This window comes from Anopheles stephensi, chromosome 3, assembly GCF_013141755.1.
Source record: "Anopheles stephensi strain Indian chromosome 3, UCI_ANSTEP_V1.0, whole genome shotgun sequence".
NCBI classification, from domain to species: Eukaryota; Metazoa; Arthropoda; class Insecta; order Diptera; family Culicidae; genus Anopheles; species Anopheles stephensi.
Window position 1 is genome coordinate 62,939,995 of NC_050203.1, and position 26,061 is coordinate 62,966,055.

At 44.9% G+C, this 26,061-nt stretch overlaps 1 protein-coding gene across 13 annotated transcripts; it reads right to left on the reverse strand.

Moving 5' to 3' along the window:
* Positions 1-27: 27 nt before the first annotated feature.
* Positions 28-24,363, reverse strand: LOC118512040 (zinc transporter 2-like). Of its 13 annotated transcripts, none has more exons than XM_036055842.1 (9): positions 23,918-24,038; positions 22,479-22,717; positions 11,217-11,398; positions 7,326-7,430; positions 6,755-6,875; positions 5,662-5,841; positions 3,317-3,566; positions 1,595-1,742; positions 28-292 (listed from the first exon to the last, which is right to left on the reverse strand). In XM_036055842.1, exons 2-9 carry the CDS (start codon positions 22,511-22,513, stop codon positions 150-152), a joined length of 1,164 nt encoding a protein of 387 aa, XP_035911735.1. In that variant the 5' UTR covers positions 22,514-22,717; positions 23,918-24,038; the 3' UTR covers positions 28-149. The 13 variants fall into 13 exon arrangements, with proteins under 13 accessions (XP_035911735.1, XP_035911733.1, XP_035911742.1 ...); XM_036055840.1 differs by having other exon boundaries at positions 23,887-24,038; XM_036055849.1 differs by lacking the exon at positions 23,918-24,038 and adding an exon at positions 24,045-24,363 and having other exon boundaries at positions 40-292.
* Between the last annotated feature and the right edge of the window lie 1,698 nt (positions 24,364-26,061).

A 26,061-nucleotide genomic window follows, 5' to 3' on the forward strand; every position in this document is an offset into this window, starting at 1 on the left:
ACCTTTAATCCTCAGTAATACGCAACATTCGGCACCAGCAACAGTTTCATAGCTTTATTTTACCGCATCCAGTTAACGTTTGCTCCTTCCGCCAGCAGCATCGTTGTGTCGAAAAGTAGGTTCACTTCACCCCGCTTCCGGGTCGCTCACTAAATTGGATTCGAACACTGATTGCAATCTTCCATATCTGGTTGAAACTCTTCTATCTGCAGCGTTGTTTCGAAAAATTTGTACTTAGCGTGAACCGTTTGTGTGGCTTCCCTCAGTACCAGCTCGGTGCTGGTGTTTGGCTCTGCAAATGAAGTAAGATTAAATTAAGCTTATGAACACAAGCTCTCTATGGTGTACCTAGGCTGAGAAGAAGGAGATATTGTTTATCTATTATCAATTCCAAGGAAAATATATATTAGAAAAAAGTTTTCTAAAACTTACTACCTCACAAAAAATGGAAAGCTTTCTCTCAATAATAACAACTACCCCTGCAATAAAATATAAAACCTGCGGAACCTTTTTCAAAATTTGTCCATAGGATTAAAAATTAGGGATAGAATTTGAACCCCGGTCCTGCCGTGTGACGACCGGTGCAGTTATCGTTTCAATCACCGGGCCGCCCGATAGAGAATAATAACTTATTCTATACTTAATTCAGATTGAAGTCATGGTGCCTATAGTTAACAACTTATCTCACTTATTTAGTAAAATTTACGCGAAGATCTCGGCGATCCGATAGCGGAGCCGGTTTTCACATCCCTGGAACGGGTATCAAATCCATCCAGGACCTATCTTTCTTACGAAGAACTAGATAAACAGCCAGTTAGAATACCTGATCTTACGAATGGTACGACAAAAGCTCTTGAGTTCGTAGTTCCAGAAGAAAAACAGGAAATCTTGAGTCAAGGATAAGTTCATTCGATCATTAATAAAATAACTGTAATCCAGAGAATTAATAAATTCATCTACTTCATTTTCGCACAACTTCGGTTAATGTACCAATCAATTTTAAATCGCTAGATAAAAAATGTACGATAAGGTGGTCTTATTATTTTGTACGACATTTTTATTTTCAAACTATAAAAAAAATCATCAATTTTTTTCACTATTTCGACAAAAGTCTCATAACTCATAACTCATTTAACTGTGCAAAATGTCTTTCGATTTGTGTTTTTAAAAAACTTTAAAACATAAATTAACATTTAAAAACATATTAGCGCTTTATAAGTTTTTTTGATTCCTCTAATAACTGCCTATAAAATAAGTTTAATCTGTAACCATTTTCAAAAATTCAAAATACTTGAACCTACCAAAATTAAAAAAAGATAAAATAAATTATTTCAATTTTAAATTTAACTAAGGACACCAGCGTCCACTATGTAAACAGCATTTGGTAAGCTAATTTTGCAAAACAAAAATAAACAATACACCTTTTTTCGTTGTTGGCTACCTCTTCCGATTCGAGAAGTTTGGTTCAACCAGTACCTGTACAATAACAAAACCCCTTTCCCTCCGCTAGATGCTACAAAGTACAGCCAGTAACAGAACTACATACACAAGATCACACTTCTTCCACGTTGTTGTTGTTTTTTTTTTTGCTTACCGACAGCTAAATGAGCAGCGAGTGCTATCTTGTTGATACTGAGAGCCCAAATGCGCAGATTGTGTACTCTTACGACGCCCTCAATTTGCAGAAACGTTTGCATAACTTCGGTGTAATCGAGATACTTCGGGGTGCCCTCCATAAGAACCTGTTTCAGAAAATAGAGGGGTAAGGAAAATACGGTACAGATCAGGCATAAGAGAAGCTATGATAATAGCGCAGCCGACGTATCTCGCGTCACAAAACGAGAGCTTGCGGGGCAGAGGCGGCAACGGGGACAAATAAAGTGCGTGAGTAAGTGTGAAGTGTTTTCCGGTACGGCTTGCATGAATGGAGCCACGGGGTGGTGCTGATTCCCGAAAGTGGTTAAAGAATCCTTCGCGAATGTTGTGCGCGCGTGTAGAAGCGGGCAATGCAAGGGTAAATGCCTCCCGACGCTGAAGGCCACTAAAGAAACATAACTAGGGCCGAGCGCTAAAATTGGCGAAAGAAAAAGTTCCACGGACGAGCAAGAGTGTGTGTGCCTTCCGCCTTTCGCTGGTAATCATTCCGTGAACCGTGTTGGGCGAGAGTGCGTTGGCTTGGCAATGGAAATAAAATCGGTAAGTGAGTGTGCAACCTTAAATCGGTTCCCATTTTATTGAGCCTTTCTCCTGGTGTGGTGGCCCAAGCGACGGCCAGGTACCGGCAGCAGCACAGGATGTGCTAAGCTAAAGCAAAATTATGAAGCTTCGAACGGAAGCGTAGGAAACCGAGATGGTGGCTTAACTGTTTCAAATTGAAATACAATATTCATTAGGATGTTCCTGCCTACCGTACACTGGATTGGAACCGAGTTAAAGTAAAATACCGTCAAACTGTGGTGCTGGAACGGGCCGAAGCGGGTGTACCGATGTTCGACTTCGATCTCAATTCTGCGAGCTTACTAGCCGATTGATAAAATCGCTTGATATAATATATACCACCGATCGAAAAGTTACGAACAAATTAAGAAATACATCCCGGGTTTTGTGGGGGCTCGATCCACGGAAAGTGAAAACGAAAAGAAGCTTTTCCAAACGATTTGAATCTCAATTGAATTGGCTCACAAATTCTGTCAAACGTGGCCCAATTCAATCATGATTGGTGGAAAGAAAAAATCATACAAATAAAGTAATTACTTTTGCTTCTATCTAGCTTTGATGTTTTTTTCAACTTTTCAGTGACTTTTGAAAATGAAATTTATGTCAGTATTACAAAACTATCAAAACCATGAGCAAAAATGGCAAAATTAACTGAAGAGTGTAATGTAAAAACATTTAGGTTGATTTTTGTTGGCAAATATTATTAATATTTTTAAGTATTTGGATCATTTATAATTATTAGATTTAAATGATTTTTTTCTAATTTTTAATTTTTATCACCTGATCTGTGCAAATCGACCTGCCAGAAACCTGGCGATCTCAAAGATTTTTTTTTATAGATCACACAAAACTTATTATTTGAAAAAAATTTGTTTGTTTTTATTAAAACCTACTTCAAACAAAAACTGAGTAAGTTTCAAAAGCTTGAAAAACCAACTCCTTATAAGATGGAGGCGCCTGGTATAATAAAATCTGGTGGAGGCGCCTGGTCGTTGATGAAAACTAAGCACCTATTGCAATAACTGGAAAACGTTGACCTATTTCCAATGCTAGATAAAAATAGATTTGTTTACATTTTTTACGATTATTTTACACTTACCACAATTGCATCTCGCATGATGGCAATCGTCGTGGCGAGCACCAGCAGCGAAAACACGAACGTGCAGATCGGATCAATGATGTTCCAGTCGGGCTTGAAATAAATCACCAACGCTGCTATAAATACGCCCAGGCTCTGCACGAAATCACTCAGCACATGGATGAATGCTGCCCGAACGTTGATGTTTTCCTCCTCGTGATGCCCACCACCCGCATGGCTGTGACCGTGGTTATGCAGTGTAGCGCCCATGCTGCAACGAAACAAACAAACAAAAAAAATGCCAAGAAATCCCATCAACGTCATCGACTCTGTTCGTCTAGTGAAACTGGTGGAAACTCGTTACGAAGAATTAAGTCCAAAGCAAACTACACTGGAACACGTGCACCGACCGGAGGAAAAGCGATTCCTTCACTGCAGTGCCTGCATGCCGTATCAACAGGAGAAGACTTTATTCAAGACGGTACCGCCTCAAGGTGACTGCGGCGGCTACGTCACAAAGGATTTAGATGTAGAAATATGGCAAACAACTGCAGAAAGAAACGGTTTATCTTAAACACGGCGATCCCTATCGTCCTCGCGACATGATTATCGCACACTGTGCCAAACAGGGATTGAGCAGTGCTCACCATTGCCACCGTAGCCACTGAGCTCATTAAGAAGCTTACATGATATTTGCCAGCTAACGACTCCCACCCCTGCTTGTCAAGGGGTGGATTTGTGCTTGTTGAAACCCTTGGCTGATAGTTCCACGTGCAAGCAACGTCCAAACGAAATCAATAACTCACCTCGGTGACTAAGGAATTCCAACGGTTGGAATTACTCTTTTCTTGGTCGTGTCAGAGATCCAATGTGCACCTATTCCAATTCCGGTGGGGTTTCAATCGCTCTCGAGCGCCCCAATTCAATTATCCGGCAGGCTTCGGTGACCGTTGCTAACGAATTAAGGATACCTTTCGAAAGCAGCTTAACTGGCTGGAAAGAAAAACTCGAGCTCTGCCGGAGTAAGATAGTCCGGTGGAAAGTGATTCAGCAAAATCGGTGTAAAAACCGGTCGGTAACCAATAAATTCCACTACTGCTTCCCGTGCCAACGCTAGCACGCTATTGCGCCTCGGGCGCAACACAAACTCAAGTGCTTTAGCGTGCAGGGATGACGTCTTGTCCTCTTCGGCACTATTTCTAATGTCTTTCTTTGCAGCGGGAAACCACTTGCAGTGCTTCTCCAGCGAGTCTTGATTGTACTGGCGTGGCCAAGGAACGCCAATGCGCTGGATTAAGATGGAGGATAATACCACCCATTAATTCTACGAATGAAGGATTATCTGCCACAATCAAATGACACTGACGCAACGTGGGATTACGCGGGTCTTGTCTACTGTGCTGCGAACTTGCTCACCGCTCACGCGACCGTTTGCCAGGAAATGTATCACCAGTGCGAAGTACTTTGTTGCACTACGATCGTAATGTGATAAAATTCTTACGATAGGGCAAAGACTCAATGGCACAACTGTAGCCCCTTACGGAAGCGAGGAACAAAACTCAATCCCTCAACGATACACCGGAGTGTCTGTTTCCGATACCGCAAATGATTTAATGTGATAAGCAGCAGCAAATTGATATATGATACCCTAGAAAACCCGGGTGGATTGTCACGGATTTGCGACGGATTATGGCGTTCTACCAACCGTTAATTATCTATCATAGTGCTTCCTTATGTAAATAAAGATGAAGAATACAGTTGTTTACTTGTAACAATTACCTTGTCTTCTGTATCTCTCACTATCATACGTGTTGCACCACTCTTGTATGATTGATGATGTTTGAATGGATGAACAAAAGAAATTGTTAATGAGTGCAATATGGGAAGAGTGTGGTACGGCGCAGTCGAAGCTGCATCGAGCCCTACATTTAACTGACAAGTAAGCAACCAGGGTGAAGGAGGCCACGCATGAACATAGAACTCAACCGGCAGCACACTTGAGCAATGGGAAACGGGGAAGACTTAAGCTATGCTCAGGACTTCGCATATGAATTACGAAATATTTCGTAATGAAGTGTCCTCTCACGAAATAGACCCTCGCAATGAAGAGGACTTTGACTTTGTATGACGGATAAACACGGTGTAATAAGGTGCCTTCCTAAGGCGACCACAGAAAAGATTTTTTCTTGGTCTTAGGGCGAAATATTAAGACGAGAAACAAACAAGCTTAACTAGGTAAAACAAACATATCACGCTAAGAAAAATCGATCATTTTCAGCTGATATAACCATCGGAAGTCAGCAATACGGCCAGGCCGTTCTTTACGAATAAAAAAAAAAAAACCATCGGAAGTCAAGTATACTTACATCACATTCACCAATATTCCTAGACCGGATGTTATCAGCATTACCTCACCGTCCAGCTCAAAGTCTCTGTTGATCGTCCGCAGAACTGCCAGGTAAAACAAGATGGCTGTCACCACCCAAATCATTAACACCGACACTAAAGCACCAATAACTTCCGCTCGGTACCAGCCGAAAGAAAGCCTATAAAAGATAAAGAAAATGCGTTTCCAACTCTCAGACACACACATACACTGGTTGCTGTAAAATTGCTCTTAAATTGCTCCTAACCCATTAAACGCCAAAATCGCTCATCGTAAAGCTGCTTTCATGAACTGATTCAGACGCTGAACTCTCATAAAAAATCCCGGGCAATAGAGTTTAAGTTCGGTCGAAAACATATTTCAATTTCAAAGTTTTCCCCTATATAGACAATAAACTTTCTGCAGGACCGTCTGCCTGGATCCCCCTGTTCTCTTGCCGGGCGGGTTAAACGCATCTCTCCTCGGCGTGCGCTCTTTGATGTGCGGAAAATGTAAAACTTCTCGCTGGTTGCATTCGCCGGAAGCTGCTTACCGATACTGCTTACCCGCAGCCGTGATAGGCAAAAACCTGCCGCCCCCGACCTCGACACCAACCTTCACGATCCTTATCGTAGCTATTACACCCTTTTGCTAAAAGGCCAAGGGAAGACTGCTTCACCCTAATTATATTACAACGAGTTTCGGTCACTAAGGCAAAATCAACCATGCAAAAAATCTATCACTTGCCCAAGATCGTGCTCCAAACTCCGCCGCTGCTGCCCGGTGGATCCATGGATAATGTTCAACCTATTCACTTTGATCCGGTCGGAACCGTCCGCATCGTCAACAACTCAGCTTCCACCAACGCGCAACACCAACTGGGGCGAGGCGGCAGCGGATGGAAAGTTATTAAAAGTTTTCCCCCCAACGCATCCCGGACAATCTTTGCCCGAGCCTTGAAACCGCTGGACCGTGCCGGTTACGTTGTCCGGTTGATACAAGAGCCACCACTTCGGGGCTTTTTCTGTTACACTGCACGGTTTTGCCGTACATTTTTCGCCTTCCCGTGAACGTTTCAACCCCCCACTACCTACCGCTTTGTCGAGGGTCGCGCCGCTATCCAGAGGGCCAGCAGGGATATCATAAAGCTGGCCAAGTCCGCCATAAGATGGGCTGCATCTGTCGCGATGGCGAGACTGTTTGAGTAAATACCACCTGAAAATGGAAACGAATGAGTTGCAATCCGCCATGGGGATGCCGTCGGCGAGGCCGGGTGAAGTTTGCCAGATTGCTGTTAATCTGGGCCGAGCAGGAAGAAGTGCATTTGAACCTTCGCTTTGCGTCTCGAGCACGACCCCGACCCGGACAGAACAAGAACCGAGCCGAGCAAGCCAGAAATTGCGTCCAACAAGTGGAAACAATAAAGCATTTCCGTCGAACACAAACCATCGTCGTCTGCGTCGATTTGGCTGCTTGGCTTGGTTGGTCCGAGCTGTTGCATGGCTCTGACGCGCGCTCTCTGTCTCTCTCTCTCCGTCCGAAGGTCCGACGTTCATTCTTGCGAGTAAAAGACTCCCGACGACGACTGTGTTGTGGCCTCCGCGGCGCAAACAGCAACCGGGGGAAGTCCTTTAAAACGAACCACATTAGCCGGTTCCTACCTACCTATTATCTCAGCAATCATAAAAATGACGCAAAGCACACTCGCCAGCATGAGCTTCTTCCGAGCTATCTTATCGATCCCTTCCTGCCGTGGCTTGTGACAATGCGCTGAAACGAGGGAAAGGGTTTTAGAGCGGTCGAGATAAGGTGGGACACGGACAGGGGTTGTGCAATGATGGGTGAGCAATTAGATGTACGTGCATGTGTTTGACAAGGTGAATTACTACGGATTATAAATCAAAGTTAAACTACTCAAGTATGCATATTGCTACGATTACGGATGTTAGTGCCGTTTAGATGCAAAGTCATTAGTAGAAAGCGAAATTGTAGTGCGGCTTGTGTGGCTAGCTCAAGTACGCGTTGTTCTGTCTTTTTAGCTCAGTTTTAATAATGGCGCCTATGATAACTTGAATATGAAAACTGACAGTGTTAGCCGTCATCTGTCCAACATTCCATCGATGTTCTAAGAAATTGATTAAAATAAGAGAATTTCTTACAACGATTTGTTAAGAGGTTTGAAGAGGTTGTTAAATAGTTCCAAATACCGCCCCGCCGCAACTCAAAACCTTCTACAGTTTTTAAAATAAAAACGAAAGAATTCTACAAAACAAGTTGCCTAAAGTATATTGTGATATAAGTTGTTCAGAAATACTTTGGGTCGAATCCTTTAATAACAGTACCAGGGCGTTATAATCATGATAACTTGTCAAACCGACTAGAATGAAAGATAGTTCCTTAAATTTATAATCGATTCTCGATAGATAAGATCAGCTTGGACCTAGTCAGCGTCCAGGGTTACCTCTTCCAAAATAGGGCGCCAGGTTAGGTCATCATAGATCAATTCATATTAGACTATTGGCGTCTGGTTTGCTAGACTAGATTGGACCTGTGAGCAATTTAGTCTCCAAAGAAGGCTTCCGGCTGAAGTCATCACAGACCCCAATTAGCTGCTACCTTTGAAATTTTCTATTTTTGAATAAGACTTTTCAGTAAATAATTTAATTAGATAGACATTGTCTAACAAGAGAAATTTTTAAGGAAGTTTATCAAACTCACCACAAAAACAATCGATTCAATTTCAATTTCACTAAAGAGCTTAACTGCCAACCATAAAATTTAATCATTGCTTTAACTAAAAACTACTTCTCTCCTATACCGTAATTAAAACTAGACCATTGTATAAAACTAAAGCATTCTCATAGCAACAACAACAACAACAAAAAACACCCTAGGATTTCAAATTTAATTTTCCCCAAGCGTGTACTGTGCTAGTGCCGGAATCCTGGGCGATATCCTCCACAATCTTCCCTGTCCCCCAGAAACTAGACACAAAAATTCCATTCTTTCACCACACAAAAGTGCACATTTAACCGCAATCCAAAACTTCAATCACAGAGTCTCTCGATCGGTTTCTACATTTTCCTGCACTTGCTACCATTTTGCCCTCGGTGCCCAATCTGCCAGCCCCAGTCTGGGCAGGGGTGGGTACTGCTTGCTGTCCACCCGAACCGTTTGTCGTTGCTGTGATTTTCTCAACTCCCGCGTTATCCAACTTTTGCTTCATGTCACGCTCTGTGATGGAAAATACTTTTCCGATCGTCTTACGGTAGCGATTTTCCGAACCGATTCCGTTTTTTTTGGGTCTGGCGTTTCGTTGGCCTTTTTTTTTGTTCCGCTATAGGGTTTTCCTTTTGGATGCATTCATTTTTTTTCCACCAGTCCGATTTCGTTCAAGCGCTATGTCGTTCGAAATCTCTTCTTAAGGCAAATAACTGCTTTTTTTCCTCGGTACATTTCAACAACATTGGCTTGAAGGAAAGCACCGTCGTCGTCGTCGTCGTCGTCTTCATCGCCATCTATCGTACCCGTCAGTCTTGGTTAGCCGGGAAAAGGATTTGACGAGTGGTAAGCAACGATTTTCAGATTCCTCCGTTTCCATTTCGAGAGGATACGCCAAAAAAACAGCTCAGCTACAGGAAAAAAACTACACACTGTCTAGCGGGTAGCAACTTTTGCTCTGTTGCACTTTTTTCTCGAATGCAGCTCTAGAGAGAAAAAGCGGCACAAAGATAACCAGAAGCAAATTAACACTATTGTTGTCGAGTCAGCAAAAGTTTAGTTGCGGAAAGTGTTTTGCCCTCTTGTGTTTCGTGTTTTGTGCAGCGGCACAACACAAGGTCTTGGCTTTAAATCAATCCACTTACACACGGCTAGCTGTTCCGAAAACAATGAAAACTTTTCGTTAGACATTTGCGGGCCACACTTAAAGCCTTAAATACCTTTTTGCCTTTAATCCAATCAACACTGGAGTCTTCCCGCACCGGGGGCCTGCGTGCCCATAAAACCGCAAGAAGTTTTGCATTTTGCAGAAAATCGCAGCCAATACCTTCGGTACGGTAAGACGCTGTATCCATTGCCGATAAACCCCTGCAACGATCCCGTCGGTTGCAGCATCTTCCAATCACGTCTGCACGCTACATGCAACATTGCGTAAACTACCAGTGTCTAACCGTTGGAAAAGATTATGCATGGATTATGTGCTTACAAAACCGTCGGCTCAAGGATCTCCAAAGCCATCAAGTGATCTGCCCAGCACGAGCAATGAGCAAGATGATTGGGCAAGTCAGCGTGAAAGATTAATCATAGCTTAGCATAGCCCCGGAGAACTAATAAACCACTCATGCATCATAATGTGGGCCCCCGGATGATGAGCAAAACTCGGTCCGACAAGTGGACGCTTGACTAAATCGAAAAAGCATCTGCTGGGCGAAAATGGTCTGAGACTGACAAACAGTGTGTTTTGTAAATATTTGCAACCGGTCATCAGTCGGACTCGGCTCGGTTTGTAGTGCTCGTTCGAAGTAAAACCAATTTTGCCCATTAATCGGGCTCCAGCTCTGTGCCGTGGTGCACGGCCATTTGCCCAGCAAGCATCACCGTACGGCCCAAGAAAGGAATAATAATAATAGTGCGATGACAAAACTCGACCGATGGGTTTGCCTGTTTGCCCATCCCCTGTGACATCTCCCATCATCACCACGTCCTCTAATGCTGCCGCTTTGACTGCTAACAATAACTGTCCACTCAATAGCTTACGGAAAACAGAATCCGTCTTTCATTCACACTTCGTCCGGAGCGAGGCCGAACGATTGTGGCCTTTCGCCAAGCCAAGCCAAAGAAAAGAAAATGGATGGATGGATTAGGGGGGAAATCATGAAACAAAGGTCGCACGGACGCACCGACGCTGCAAAATCATTCCAAAGGCAAATACCAACAAAACCGGCCATTATTGCAAGAGAACAAGGCAAAGAGAGAGAGAGAGAGTGAGACTGGACGATGAAAATTCAATTACCGAGCGTTTAAGAATGAAATACATTTAGACGCATTTTACTACCAGCATTCCATCCACCGAATGAAAGGTCACATTTTGAGCAGTCCCCACCTGCACAAACCAAACTCATTGCTCTCGTCAGCTTTCGATTCATTCGCCATTAGCCTCTAAAGGCGAGAAAAAGAATTGGGAACCTGTCTGGCCTTTTGTGCTTTGTTCATTCGCACAAAGCTATGTCATGAATTTTTGCTAGAAATTTTCATCGGGAAATGTTTCCCACTCACACGCACACAAAACAAAACTTTGTTATCAGCAAAATCTTGTCTTTTTTCTTCTTCAACTTTTTGTTTTGTGCTTTCCAAACGGAAGTTTCACATCATTTTCCCTCAAAAGTCTTTCGCACCGTTTTGCGAATCCGCATTGCATCAGCAAACGGCACGGTTGGCTAAAAGAATGAACACAATCGTAAGTAGCATAACTACAGCAAGATATCAAGCAGCACAAGCGCACACACATACAAAAGCTAATACCGAACCAACCGAGGTTAACAGTCAACTCCTTACAGTCAATCTTTCTGATGCTGAGCTCGTTTGGCAGCTCACAGCAGGAATCGGCCAGCTGTCCGTGCACGCAATAGATGATGGACCGCTGAGGACCCGGTTGCTCCGATGGGCTGGCCGACTGGGAAGCCGCCGGCAGGAACGGTTGCGAACTGGCAGACGTCCCATAGTTTTTCCGGTATTCGCTGCAAGTACAGAAAATGGGAGAAGAGAGAGAGAATCAGCCGCCGTTAGTTATGGCGATGCGACAATGGCGCCGATGCTTGCGAACGGGAAAAGCGAAGGAAATCTAGCGAATTAAAATCAAACAAAAAAGAAACACCCGCCTTCCTGCTTCCTTTGCAGGAAGCTCGGCACCGCTGCAATAACTGGCGTACAGGCAGGCGGCCAAGACGTGAAGTCAAACATGCCACGGTTATAAATTGAAAGATGAAGCTGGTTGGCCTTACTTCGTTGCCGTTGTTTAAGACGTTCACTTTTACACTTCACAGGGTGCAGTGCAGAAAAAGGCAAGCCCGGCTCCCGGATTTCATTTTCACTGCGTACGCACAGCAGCAAAACAATCCCGGATGGAAAAAGTTTGAACAACTGCACGAAAAAAAACAACTAACAACGCCGAAGTAAAAACAAACAGATAAACAAAAAATCATAATCGGAGTGAAAATATGCTGCATAAGCGTGAGCCAAATTGGTACGGATCAGCGTTTATTTATTTTAAGTGCATTCGGTGCACTCTCTAGCGCGCACATTGCAATTCTGCTGATTGTTCTTTAGTGTTGTAAAAATTTTGCCAGCTTTTCCTTTCCTTTTTTGGGTTTGTACCAGAATTTTGTCTCGAATGAAATTTACGAAAACCCCTTCAATATTTTCAAAGTAGAAACATTTTAGCAGCAGGAATGTGCGCTTGCACCGCACAGTTGCCGGAATGCTTGCCAAAAATGGATTAGAAAAAGGGGTTTTTTCCCCCCAAAAAAATTGAAACTATTTCATCGCAAACGGCTCGCTACAGAGGCCGATCGTAAATTTTGGGCCCGTCTTTCTTTTCCTTTTTTTGCTTGCTTGATTTTGCGCACCCTCTGCATCCCGAACGAACGAAACCTGCCAACGGTTCCTTCAAAAACCCGACTTCATCTTGGTCCGCGTGATCATGGCCCGTGAGAGAGAGAGGATGCATGCCCGATTGGAGTTGCCTTGCTCGTTCCCTGGTTCCCTGTCTCTTTTCTCTCTCTCTCTACACATTGCCTTGGCACTACCGATGGATTTGAGTGCTACCGGGTTGGGAAATTATGTTGTTCCCGCACTACTATGCATGCATGGCCCACCGAATGAAGCTTGCCCTGATACACACACACACACCGTCCCCATCCGCCGGGAATGGATGCTCTGGGCTCTGCCGGAAATGTAATGAATGCAGTTTGGCATACATTCGACAAACGATCCCGTACACCATTCCGGACGGTGGTCGGATGGACAGTAATTTACTGCAGTGGCCATAAGTTTCTCGCCAGGCGCTATTCGTGGCCGGGCCATGACAACGCGGAACTCGGAAAAAATCCCTTTTGCACTACCGGGGCGGCTGCGGCCGATGCACGATCGAGACGTTTCTTTTTAATGAAATGACTTTGGCAGCGGATCCGCACAAACTGGCCACAGCTGTGGTAATAAATGAATGAATGTAAAAATGGTGCCACTGCTAATGGTATTCCAGTACACTTCGCTCGGCATGCAGCTTCGGGCAGCGAGGCCATTGCGCCAGGCAGCACACGGGTGAGCACGATGGACATTTTTATTTTCTACTTTTGATTATTCCATCCACCGATGCTGATGACAACGGACATTTTCAGTTTTAATTTCGTGCATTCGTTCGTCCCCACTGTTTCCCAGTGCCGGCAGCAACGGCTGAACCGTAGGCCAGCAAAATCGGGCCGCGAGCAAAAGGGCAGGACTTCGCAATGATGGTATGTGTCTCATAAATCATTTTAAAACATTAATGAGCACCGGTGCAATCGGCACAAAACTTCGGCAAAAGAAATCAAATAAATCCAATTACCAAATTCAACAATCGTTTGAATTTTGATGAACTGCAACACGCATTCACAACCGATGCGGGTACCCTACCGTACAAGCGAACCGAACGTAATGTGCTGCATTTTCTCCTATCGGTGGGTTTGGAACGCTTGACTTATCAAGCTGGAACAGTTTGCCGCGAATGACACTTTTGCGAACAGGGGTTCGATTGAGAAGCTGTCGAGCTGTCAACCCTGTTGATATCAATTTGTTTTGTATTGATTCGGGTTGCGCTTATTGGTTTTTTCATTTAAACAAACGATAATTTTAATCACATTGAATGCAATAAATCATTTTAAAATATTGGAAAGCTTTGAGTACGCGGGAACGCGTATGTTCATTGTTCTTTCCGATTAAGTCGATGTCGTCTTTAAGCTATGTATTTTGATAGCAATATTCATAACATTCTCTATCTTCTAGATAATTGGGTCAACTACGGGTCAGCCAATAGTTTTTGTAAATCTCAATTTTGTTTCGTAAAATGCACCACTGGTTGATGCAAAAGACCTACTTACCGTAGGATCAGGTGTCAGACCGTTCGCCCAATGAAAATGGGGTAGAGACAAATCACGTAGGAGCCACCGTTGATCCAAATTCCTAGTCCAAGACGTCTAACTCTATCCAATGGATAACAACCCGAAATTATTAACTAAAGGAGCTCATAAACAAGAGCTTGCTGGCGGTGAACACATCGTCGATAGACAACCAACTCCTCAAAGCAGCGATCAATAGAGATTGTTCGTCCAATCTCAAACGTGGGACTTTTTCTAAATCATTCTCGTGGCATATATTTATTTATTAATTATTACGGACTGATGCCGTATTGTGGCATATCTCGTATCGTATCTCGTGGCATATAGTTTTGGGATAAATTAGACCATATTTAGGAAATCTTTTAGTAAGTTTCGAATTTCTTTCAACTTTCATGAACTATTTCAACATCTGTAAGGCATCAAATAACCATTACACCCACGCTGGCTCGAGGCATCACATATCGCTGCCGAAAAAGATGACCGTCTGAATAGCTGCTGCTCACTTTTCTTCTTCTTCAAATGCTCGTTCGGCCACCCAGCTCATAGATACACCAGCGTTAGATGAAATCTAATGCTCCCGTAATGAGGTTATGAGTCAATCCCATCAGTGTAATGATGCCCGAACGCAGTGCGAGCGCTCCATTCAAGTGTCGAGTGCGCTTACAAATTACAGCCCTCCAAAGGGTAGCCGGGCATCGGCAAGCTCCTGCCGCCCATAATCAGCAGGACCCGAAGCAATATACATAGCTGGGTAAAATACCGAACCCTCCATAATCAGTGTGAATGTAAAACATCAACGAGCCCTCCTGGGAGCCGTTTGGAAATGGCTTTCAAATGATTCGCCTTGGAAAAGGGTTTTCTCTCTGCCTGATCTGCTGCTACGAGTACCTTTGCCGAAGCATATGAACAGAATGGGGCCGAACAAAAAGAAGAAGAAACGCCAGTCTTTCGGTTCAACACAACTAGCGCTTCACGCCGCTCCGGTACTTCAGGTGGCAGAGGATGCTGTGCATCGGTCCAGTGTTTGACCCACAGTCTTATTAGCATTTGTTTAGGATTATCCGAATTTTATACCCTCCAATGGGTCATAAGCGTGAAGTCCGTGCGCTCGTTCAACTTACTTCAGTAAAACCGGCTGCCGCTGGTTGATGGGCAAATGGTGAGCGAGATACACTGATCTTCTTGCAATTTGTGGACAAGGTTTTGGAAGTTGATAGATTTTAAGAATATTCATCTGGTAAAAAGGTAAAAGAAAACTAAATGAAAATTAACATGCTTTGCATAAAATATGTAATTAGTTCAGCAAGTTTGGATTGTGCTTATCGTGAAGAAATCCACTTTGGCGATTATCCCCCCTGCCCATTTTAGAAATAGACAAATTTTCTGTGCATCACCGTACCCGGCCCAGCCAGGCACACTTACAGATGAATAGAAACATTTGCAGATGCTCACGTTTTATGCTAATGTTTACGTAATCTCGTAAAATAGTAACCCACACGTTGTCCCTTTTCTCACTAGGATTCACACCGAAACGCATCGAAGCGTCACGTGTACCGGGTCTCGGATGGTCGCGGACCGGACCGTAAGTGGATTCGTGGTACGGCATGGCCAACCAAAAGATTCACACCGTGCCAACGCATGACGGTGATGCAAATAGGGGACAGCGAAACCTCTTCAAAAACTATAAACCTTTTAGTATGATGGGAAGGTAAGGATGGCTCTCCCGGGAACGCAAAGATTCACCATCGGTAACACGTTTGACAGCGACGGAAAAACTTGGAGCAGTTATTGGGAAAATAAGAGGAAGCGGAACAAAAAAAACCAGACGATCAAACTATATCCTTCAGAGGTTCAGGTTTATGGTGAAATGATCCATCGAACAGTGTCCGAATGAACAATCGCCAAGAAATAGACATCGGAGCGAAAGAAATGGACAAAAGCCCCTTCGCTGCTACGGCATCTCCAAGTAGCCGGACAAAGCAGTTTGCTTGGTAAGCAAATTTATGAAAATGTAATCAATTTGTTGTAACGCAGTGTAAACCGTGGACTAAAGCAGATTACCCCGACACTTTCGTTACACCGCAGCAGTAGCTGCAGAGACGATGCAAAGAGTCAGGAACAGATAGAGAATTGCGTTGCGTTGTCTGGAAGCGTTCGGGCAAACTGTGTCCAGACAGGGCAGTGACGGTGTCCTGGTTAGTGATGGTGACGTGAGAAGAATGTTTACAGCGTAGTGAGCAATGGTTCGATTTGTTACTGCGAACAAATAGTTTACATTTACATTGTTTAAGATGCCACTCAACCGTTGGACGGCTCAAATTCGTTATTGGTGTTGCAGTTTCTCTAGGAAAAAAATGGTTGGACATCAAAAAGAATGCACTGTGGTGTAGAATAGAAAATCCACTTCAGTTGCTACAATGTATACGTACTTTAAACAAAAATTATGACAAATTTGCAGACTTACTTTGAACTTTTATATGAATGTTTTTTGGATAAACTAGCAAGCTCCAACCCATTTCTACACTCTGTTCCAAATGAAAAGGAACATTTCCAAGATCGTCAGGAAACTGTGGCATCCTCTCAACAACTCTTCAGGGAAAATAAAAAATTTCAGACGATTCGACACCGAAACATTGGTGCTTCAGCAATGACCAACCATTTCAACACAGACTAGTTCTCCCTGTAACTGTACTACTCCAACTGGAAAGTTTTCCAAAAATGGATCAAACCATTCAACTTCTTCTCCAAAAACCGTGAGAAGAAATGAACATTTTGATGATTCATACCCGCAAATTGAAAATCAAAGCACTACCCTTTGAGTTATGCTCCATTTTAATCATGCCTATGCTCGTACTTCAGTTCCTTTCCTAATTCCTTTTCCTAATTGTTTTTCGATAATCGGTCCAATAATGATGACGACCACACGCTTTCCACAAAAACGAAAACAATTATCATCATTATCGCTATCTTGGTACACACTTTCCCGGTAGTTCTGAAGCACATAACCCTAATCCCGGCCCTAAATCGCGTGAACCTTGTGTTCGAAGGAAAAGTTTGCTAGAACAAACACTTCCCACCCACCGGAGCAGCCCACCATTAGTCAACAACTTCCCGGTGCCCGATCCGTCACATGGACACGGTAGTCGCCGTGTAGATCGAACTGCTTGCCGAGGTACCGAAACTCACGCGATAACCCCTTTGACCACCGGACCACACCGGAGTTGTTTCGGAGGATCTTGTCAAAAAAGCCTTCCCCCCGAGTACTCCACTCGAGCAAGTAACAACCGACGTTAGCCAGCTAGCGACGTTCGCGAAACTTTTGATCCATCCTGTGATCCCGTGAGACTTTTCGAAGCAGCAGCAAAACCCCCTTATCAGGCCAGGTCGGTCAGAAACGAAACAAACCAACAGCTGCAAAAAAAAAGCGACAACCTGCCATACCCAGCGCGCTGTCATGTTTCGTGCTGCGTTTGTCCTAAATTAAAAATAACTTTGCAAACTTCGGCCACGGTTCAGCTTTCGGCAACGGCAATCTGCTGCCGCGTATCTGTGATATCAGATCTCCTTGACGTCGCCCTAAAAAGGGCTTCCTTCTCTGACCCAGTGTGCGCCTCGCTGTGCAGTGCCAGACACGCTGACAGTTCGACCAAAAAACCTGAAAACCAACCGTCCGCAGCGGTAAACGTTGGATAAACGAAACCGGAAGCTGAAAGATCCGTTGCATTCGGTTGGCATTTTCCGCCTTTCGCCGCCAGAACCCCTAGGCCTCCATTCCGATCCCGGCGCGAGAGCCTTTTGTTCCCAAGTGTGAACCGCAGCGGTTTCGGGAAGAAAGCGAAACCGAAGAACGGATGGAGAAAGTTTCATTTTCATTTACTCATTACATTACTTGGGGAGTTTGTGCACGGGAGCAGAGGGAAATTTGAGCACCCGGTGCCCAGGGGCGCAGGGTTTTTGCTGGGCAGGCAGGCAGACTGGCAGGCAGACAGTATCCCAACAGCCCAGAAGCGCCCCAGATGCAGCAAAGTTGATTTTGCTCCGAGTCAAAAGGGAACACTTCGGAATTAGTTCCATGGAAGTAAGTGTAAGTACAATTTGTTGCCTGTTGGGTCGCTACGGCACCGACCGCAGAACCTCCGAAATGTGCCCCGTGCGAAGGAAGCAGCAGTCAGCCCGAAACAGGAACCGTTGCACAACGTACGTCCGTTCTATCGATACATCGAATGTGAACGACTGAAACGAGTTCTCGCTTTTCCCCCGTGGAGACCGGAATCGCTCGAAACTACTGATGCACTTCGCGCGGCAGCACTGCACTCTGCCACTTTTGGTGCATGAAGTGCGCGGCGAAACAACTTTCTACCGGCACGACACGAAACAGCATGCTCGCCGGGGTCGGTTTTGCTTGCACTCGTTGCGGAACCGACCGAGCCCTGGAACTTAATGGATACACGAAACTGTCGTAAACCATTGAAAGGACGTGTTCCGCCTTAGGGAGCAAATGTACATTATTCGTATTGTTTTTATTTTGGTGAAATGGCGCTCCAAGCGCTAAAGTGTACAAAGCGGGTTTTTTCCTTCTTAAATTAAATAATATTATCATGCCCGTATGTGTAACATGTGCCAAAACGACGAAAACATGCTAGCTTATGTGGCGGGACATTGTTGGGCGAATATTGTTATTCGATCTACCGAAAGAAAAGGGTATGTAACGCTGCATGTCCTTTGTCTCCTGTGATACTAGAGTTTGGTTTTCCTTTGTGTTTTTGTCACTGAAAAAGGACCCCATACAGATAATAGCGCACAATAAAAAAAAAAACGCTACAACAAGACAACTCCTGAAAACAATCGACTAGATCTTCGACAAACAATTTATGCATGTTTCATCACAGCGAATCAAGAATTTTCCGATCGATGCTTTATGCTCAAACTTTCCTCTAATTAAAGTGAAAATGCTTCACCACTTCACCCACCACGTCCTTTAAGTCCGGGCCATCCATCTTGTACCGCGCGGTGCAGCCATACTAACTTGCGTTCTACAAGCCACCGTACCCACCAAAGATACCGAGGCGCGTGATGCGGTAGACCCCAAGTTGCCCTGTCGCAGAACATAGTTCACAACTTTAATTAATACCATACCGGTGTGTGTGTGTGTGCGGTGTGGTTGTCGGAAATGTTTGACGCAGCCTTCGATATAGCCCCGGCCAGTTCAATAAGTTTTAATGCTCCAATGCAGTACGACGAAGACGGGAGTGGCGAGTGTCTCGATGACGGGCTGACGACTCGTACCGGGCGGTGGTGGCAGCGTGTTTGGCGAGCGTGATTTATGTGGTGCGACTGTGCGGAGTGACTTTGGGCATCGCTTCGCCTCTATTGTCTATTTGCCTAGCTTGTGGTCAGCAAAGTTTGAAGCCTGTCGTGGTTGCGACCGTGCGTACTGCCATGCCGTCGTAGTTCTGGGAAAGCGCCTGGAACGCTTCCCACGCCACGTGGACGTCCGGGTCATCGACGAACAGCAAACTTTCTAATGACTTCTTGGTGTTGTGTGTAGTGTTTGAAGTAGTGCTGCCGGTACTGGTAGCGCTTTCAAAGTGGTTTTGTATTTAATCGTACCAACATCGGCTGATAGTGAACTCCGCTGCTGGTTGGCGAAGGCGAAGAGAGCGAAAAAATCGACATCTCAACACTGCAGCATACACAACGGCTCTGCAAGGTCAGCCACGTAGATTATGCATACCGTTCGCATATCGCTTCAAGACCTAGACACCCGAACCTCCGCCCCGAAGCAAGCAGTTGATGAGCAAACTAAAAGTACAGCACCGAAAGAAAAAAAAAACGCACACAGCTTTCCTTTTTTTTATTTTCCGAAATCGCTGTACAAACTCGGAAAACTAGGGAAAAAAATCTAACACAAACGCCTCCAGTGGGCGTTGCACCGCAGTCGATAGATTTACGAGTTCTGCGTTTGTTTTCTAACACCACTACCACCGGGCGCACCGTCACCACAGCCACAGTGAGCCTCCTTTTGAGAGCATTTTTGATGAACGGGGTTTTTACTCCTGGCCCCCGGTGGGGGGGGGGGGGAATGTGTTTCCTCCTGCCCGGGGGTTTTCGTTCTTCTTTTTGCCAAGGTGTTTGAGGGCGCTCGAGTGCATTGCCGCGTATGCACTCGATAGTGCTGCGGCATTAGTGCCGCAGTCGGAACAACTCCACCTTCACCAGGCTTTCGGCGGCTGGCTTGGTTTTATTCTACAGCATAATTACAGCACGCGCATCGACAGTGTTGAAGTGTTTGGATTTTCTCCGATTCACTACCATCGCTCTGCAGTTTGCAGTAATTAATGCTTTGCCTTTGCCCGGTTTGCCTTCCGTTCCAAGGTCGTTTCGACTGGATCGGACGAGAGTCAGGAGCGAAAGATAGGATACGGTTTTGTTGATTCGGTACCCGTACACTACTTGTGCAAAGGACGAACGCGCGCTAGTGGGCGAATTGGATGGATGTCTTTTCCGACTGGAGCCGATACAGCCTGGGAAAATGGGTACCTTTTGCCATGTGCACTAGTGCCCCGCCCTCCCTTCTGCTATTACTGCCTGCAATCGTTTCTTAGATTGCCGGAATGATGTTCCACTTCCGAGTCGGTATGCAGTTGAACACAACGACTGTTTTCTTGATTCCGGACAATATTGAAACGATAATGGTGGTACATAATTCGCTTTTACCTCATCATAGTTAGGATATGTGCTAGATCCAAGTACCATATCTACCATTTTACTTCACTAGTCATTAATCAACGTTTGAATCCAAAAGACGCACTGCATATGGCTATCGTTGGTCGAGGTCACACTTGTTTCGTTATGGTAAAAATAGTTTAAGCCTTACAAGAACGCCTCAAGAATTCAATAATCGCATGATGAGCATATACCGCTATGTTGGACCAACCGAACGCTCTTACAACCATTTAACCGACAGCCGTTCTAGCACATCAGTACCCGAAGTCTTTAAGCTGCTGGAAGACCGACTAACCATCGTTCGGTGGACTGTTTTCAGGTGTTTTCTGGTCCCGACCAACGGCATGGATCCGGGGTTTGAAAATGTGATTGACCGATTGGCTGTACAGATTCCAACGTTCCGTTTCTGTTTCGTATCGTTACGGACGAGGATGCGTTTCGGTTTGTTTGTCTGTTCTGCCCGCGTTTACAGCGATGTTCACACGCGTAGTAACGATGGCTGACTTTTAAAGTGATTGCTTTCTCCGTCCGGCCGTTCCGTCAAGAATGTTTGATTAATCAATTATCTCTTGATAAGGGTCCAGTCGGAGCGAATGCAGCGCACACACGACCAGGTAGTTTGGGGTCGCTTTTCACTTCCAATCACGTCTCGCGGTGGATGTCTTCATTGATTTAAAGATTTACCTGTTCCATTGCTTTAATGCTTGTTGCGTGACGTTTGATGGTGTATAGTACATAAAAATACTTTTTTAAATACTCTTAAAGATGCTCCAAAAATAGTAGTGACTATTCAAATGAATATCGCATGGCCAGCGGTACAGAACACACATTAAAAGCAAATTTTCTATGACAACAATCAGAAAGTCCTGTACAAATTTTTCATTTCCAAGAGGCTCGACCTAACAGGTCGTCTCGTTTCTACAATTCTCAGGAATTAATTTTCGAACGAATGTTCCAAAAAAACTTTTGCCCCCTTTTTCTGGATAAGGATCTGGACTAAGTTACTAGTGCAAGAATTCTTCCATATTTCTTCTTTTATTTCGACGAACTGTAATTGTAATTATTTGGGCGTCCGTATATCCTTCGTTCGATGCAATATACTTTTTCGCACCGCAGGGCACCGAGCCACATGTTCCCCTCTGCATGCATTCCCAGTGCCGTCGTGAAAATTTCAAGGAATTTCTATTTATAATGCTACATCCTTACCCCCCCCCCCCCCCCCCCCCCCAAAGCTACACACAAAAAGTATCTGTAACATAACTTCCCGGCCAGTTCGCTCGATTTACAGTGATCTACAAAACCCATTAGCGAAAGCATTTCGGGCGCAAGCGGTAAAATCGAATCATAAACGCTAAGTCCGAAATCGGACCGTTCAAATTCCTCGACCAACCACCACCACCACCACCACACATTAGCTACAAGATTTCACTCGGCCTACGGCACTGGTCCCCCAAAAACCCAGCAGTCCCGCAAGCTTCACTTTAATGAAAATCAATCACCGGCGCGGATGCCGACCATCGGTTGCTGTGCGAATCGTAGTGCGGCAAAACGGAAACAATTTTCGCAACTTCAGCCATTCGGCGAAAACCTTCACCAGCGTCGGTTCGCCGAAAACTTTGTCCGACCCGATCAAAATCTGCAAAACCTTCCACTACCTGCGACTTTTCCGAACCACGTGGAGCAAATCGATTGAAAGCTGCTGTCCGCGGAGCGTGGACCTACCCCACCTAAAACGCTGTCGCGGTTCGCGTATTCTGAAGCCAAATTTCCGCTTCCGAGCCGTACGCACGGACCACGACGCTTTTAACTCTTTATGTGTGTGTGTGTGTGGCCACCGCTGCTAGAACTGTGGACTGTTAATTAAAATTTATTTATTTACAACTATTCAAATACCCCACAACGCGGGTCAAATGGTGGAGAAGCGAAGCATGCAACTTACATAACCAACGGTTGTTTTTGCTGGTCCTTGTCCATGCTGGCTTCTTAGTTGGGGGAACGCTTTGAGGGTTTCTGCGTGAACAGATTAGCGTAAGGAACTTGCATGCACAATCACAATCCACGTCAGTGAGGAACTTCCACCAAGTAACACACTTCACACAACACTACATGTGACCAAGGGTCAAACAGCGTTCACATTTAAAGAAGTGCGGGGAGATACACACACTTCAGCACGTGGTCCTGTGTAATCGGAAGACAGCAAGAAAGGACTTTCGGAGATAAGGATCAAATTCTGCAGACTCAGAGTCCTCGTCGATAGTGTCCTTCCCTATCCTTCTTGCAGCATCCTTACGAACAGTGATACGATTTACAGTGAGTAACGCTTGTTTCTCTCCAGAGATATTCTAGCATAATATTTTTTTTAAGTTGGTTGAATGTACCTAATAGTTGAATAAAATTTCTTTTTCTTTTGCACAGAGTGTAATAAATTTTTGTTACAGTATAAATATTCATTCGTTAATCTAACAATAAAAAAAATATTACACCACGCAACTAAAATTTGCATCACACTGTACTATTACACTCGCTTGGTTCCACGTTACACACCCAACGGTGTAGGGTTATTTACGGACCATAAATTGCTAAACAGTAATAAATATTTAAATATCAGAACCGCATAAGTAATGACTGCAAGTGACCGAACCGACCGACCACTACGCAGTTTCTCCACCGCACACTTTTCGAGGCTAATACAAAACACTACACAGTGCTAATAAAGCAAGGGAGAAAAAATCCCACTAACACACACACACGCACACACAAATAACCACAAGGCCAGTGCTGGTCAGGACGAATGGTTCTTCTCGTCCACTCAACTTTAAGACCCTGTGCCACACTCTCTCTCCCATTGGTGAGCAGGTGAGAAAGATAGATCGCGAAATGGGCGAACCCCCGGGAAGATTCGGCTTGCCGGCGGAAATATATTAGTTTTGTCCCTTCTGGTGTGCCAAACTAGAACCAACGTTGATAGTGTGTTTTATTGTGTTACTTGGACTGTCGGAAATATTAATCTATTTTTAATGGCTCTCCTGGCCCCGGCACAATGGCCGTACACTGTATACGTTGGGAGGAGGACCAACAAAAAATTTATATCTCCGACAAACAAACAAACCGAAACACACAGGCTGACCATAACTTTAGCATCCTTTCGAGAAATCACAAAGAGCCCACAAGGCTGTAACAGAATATTCCTTAAATAACACTAAACTTTAGCTAGACTGGGGTATCACTTTCGCGACCTGGACCACTAAACTTAAGACTCTAGCAGCGCTTAACCCTATCGACACTAATAGTGGATAAACTGAATCACTCCACATCCACCGGAACCTGCTTATCGGATAATTTTGCACCTTTTTTAACTTTATACTTAAATGAGTTTACACAAACAAGCAGGCGCTTATCAAAATCACACGCAAACAAGAATCTGGCCACATTCCGCTTCACCAGACGCAACAATTCGTCCCGGTCGAACACTAAAGCATGACTAAACCGCTTAAATGATACACACTCAATCCTGTCCACCACCTGTACGGGTGCTGCAGCTTCCACACCAACACCAGACCACGACGGCACGTTGACACTGGACACGGACTCGGGAGAAGATTAGTAGTCAAATTTCTAAACCTTGTCAATATTTACACGCATCATGCTATGTCTCTTGGAGTGGTTTCGCCCCATCATCCCTGACACTATCCTATCCCCAGGTCCCGCACTCTTGACGTCAACATCTTCCACCGTTTGCGTGAGGGATCGTTTCGTGGTGTGGAACAATTGTGCGCACGTTGTATTATCGTAAAGCAAATAAACACTACACACTACACCACTCTGGCATGTCGCATACACCGTGTGGTGCTTGCTTCGTTTTAATACACGTAGACGAACATGTGTAAGCGCTCACTCAGGCTGGAAACGATTAACCAACACGCAATTTTTTTCTAGAGACGGTGCGTGCTCCAGAAACGAAAGAGCATATACGAAGCTTCCTCAAGTCTCTCAACAAGGCTGGAGCTGGAGCTGGAGGCTGTGGATGGATTAACGAGTTTTATTATACACGGCAAAGCAAGTGGTACGTACAGCGCACTGCTTACGAATCACTGATAGCTGTTATCTAAAATCGTTTTGCAGTGCATATTAAAGCATGAGTGAGTCGTTACTCGCAGAGGAAGTTTGAAGGTGCAAAAGATGCACACCATCCATCCAGTCTAGTCAGAAGGCAACGGCAGTAATTGTTCGAAAACATTGGTACCGAGTGAATTTACACGCGGTCCGTTGGTTGTATCCAATCGGAATTGACTTGTGGGCGCCATGCTAAACCCTCGGTAAAAGCGACGGTGTGCCGTATTTCAGCGTATCGTAGTGGTATTGTAAATGTCTTGTTAGTCAAAGTTTCTCTGCTTTAATTTGTACTTGCTCATTTTCCAATTATTACTGTGAGATGGCGATGGCTCATCAATGTCTAATGGTTGGAATCTTGGTAACATCTAGATTTCACATGTCGCTTTCGTCGAATAGATTGTTGGAAATTATCAGAGAGGATTCCAAGACGAATTGACGAGGTGCAACAGCCTGTTTTGAAGACTTGCTTGTCTTATGGTCAACCTGCCGCTTCAGGTGCCCGTCCATGACTCGGAGGTAGAAATGACTAAGCCTTCATTGATTTGAGGCTCTCCTGCGTAACAAAAGCTTCCCCAAGGATAGATCAAATGCGAAGGGCCCGGTTGCAAAGCTCCTACGGACTGTTCTTTCGTACGCACGACTTACTATCCCACTACGGGTGAGTTAAGTCGCTAAGATTTAGTAGTAAAAAAGTAACTGTGTTGAACGACAATAGACTTACTTATCAGGCGCTACAACCGCTTTGCGGTCTTGGACTGCTACAACAATCCTCGATATCGTTCACGGTTTAGCGCCGTCGTCTGCCAATCCGTTATCCCGGCCGTTCTGGCGGACGCATCAACGCCATCACTCCATCTCAATTTGGGCCTACCACGCCTCCTCTGTCCGTGTGGACGGCCTAAAAGGACTTTATGTGCTGGGTGTCATTCTCATGACGTGACCAGCCCACCTGAGCCTGGCGAGTCTAATGCGCTGCACAATGGTGAGATCATCGTACAGTTCGTAGAGCTCGTCATTGTAGCGGCTCCTACATTGTCCTTCCACACATACGGGGTCAAAAATCCTTCTGAGCATCTTCCTCTCGAACGCAGTTAAGTGGGCTTCGTCAGTCTTGGACAGAGTCCATGTCTCTGAGGCGCATGTGAGTACTGGGACTATAAAAGTTCTGTACAGTCCCAGCTTCGTCCGTCGCGACAGGTATTTAGAGTGGAGAAGTTTCCTCAGGCTGTAGTATGACCGGTTGGCAGCCAGCACCCTTGCACGTAACTCAACATCAATTTTGTTATGGGTGCCGACTTTGACGCCAGATAGCTGATGTTTTGGGCGACTTCGAAGGCGCGGTCACCTATCTGTACATCACCCCTGCGTAAATCAGTGTTTGTTAGCAGGGCCGCTGGTGGTGCCACCAT